General features: G+C 46.2%; 1 protein-coding gene across 1 annotated transcript; it reads left to right on the plus strand.

Annotated features, from left to right (window-relative positions):
- The first annotated feature begins 78 nt into the window (after positions 1-78).
- On the plus strand, positions 79-500 carry LOC113848386 (auxin-responsive protein SAUR78-like). Its single transcript, XM_027477871.1, has one exon. The coding sequence runs from the start codon at positions 79-81 to the stop codon at positions 445-447; it is 369 nt and encodes a 122-aa protein (XP_027333672.1). The 3' UTR covers positions 448-500.
- Positions 501-773: the final 273 nt, after the last annotated feature.

Genomic DNA, 773 nt, shown 5'->3' on the forward strand with positions numbered 1-773 from the left:
AACCTTCCCTCACCCCTTCCCTCTCCCACATGCACCCTCTCTCTCTCTCTCTCTCTCTCTCTCTCTCTCTCCGTTAACATGGCAAAAGGTGGGAAGCTAATGAAGCTAAAGTCAGTGCTCAAAAAATGGAACTCCTTCGGTAACGGCAAGCAGAGCCGCCACAGCATCAGCGCCGTCGCCGCCGACGAGGGGTCCTCCTCCCGGTCAGACCTCCACGCCGTCTACGTCGGCAAGTCCCGCCGCCTCTACCGCGTCACCTCCGACGTCGTCGACCACCCCGTCTTTCGCGAACTCGTTGAAAGGTCACGTGACTCTGCCCCACCTCAACACGACACCATCAATGTTGCCTGCGAGGTTGTCCTCTTCGAACATTTGCTATGGATGCTTGAAAACGCCGATTCACAACCTGAGTCACTAGATGAACTCGTTGACTTCTATGCTTGCTAGCTCATGGTCGCAACCGTGACCGCAACCGCAATTTAAAACATTACACGTGTCACTGCCACATTGCGTTTAAAAAGATTAAAAAAAGAAGAAGTCACGTATGTTATATTCATATATATATATATATATACACAATACTTGCGCATATTTGTGACTTTATTCAATTAGTTGTAATAACTAACATTCGTCCACGAGTTTAATTTAATTTCCTGCTGTACATTTTTTTAAGTTTATTTAGTAAATATTTGGTTAATTTAGATTTTATAATGCGGTGGGGATGGATGTTGAGTTAGTTGTAGTTGTGGAGTTGATTGAGCGTTGGAGGCTCC

The sequence above is a fragment of the Abrus precatorius genome, unplaced genomic scaffold, assembly GCF_003935025.1.
Source record: "Abrus precatorius isolate BTA unplaced genomic scaffold, Abrus_2018 Scaffold8, whole genome shotgun sequence".
Lineage (NCBI taxonomy): Eukaryota > Viridiplantae > Streptophyta > Magnoliopsida > Fabales > Fabaceae > Abrus > Abrus precatorius.

Coding starts and splice junctions, on each gene's coding strand:
- LOC113848386 (XM_027477871.1), top strand. CDS start 79: ATGGCAAAAGGTGGGAAGCTAATGAAGCTAAAGTCAGTGCTCAAAAAA.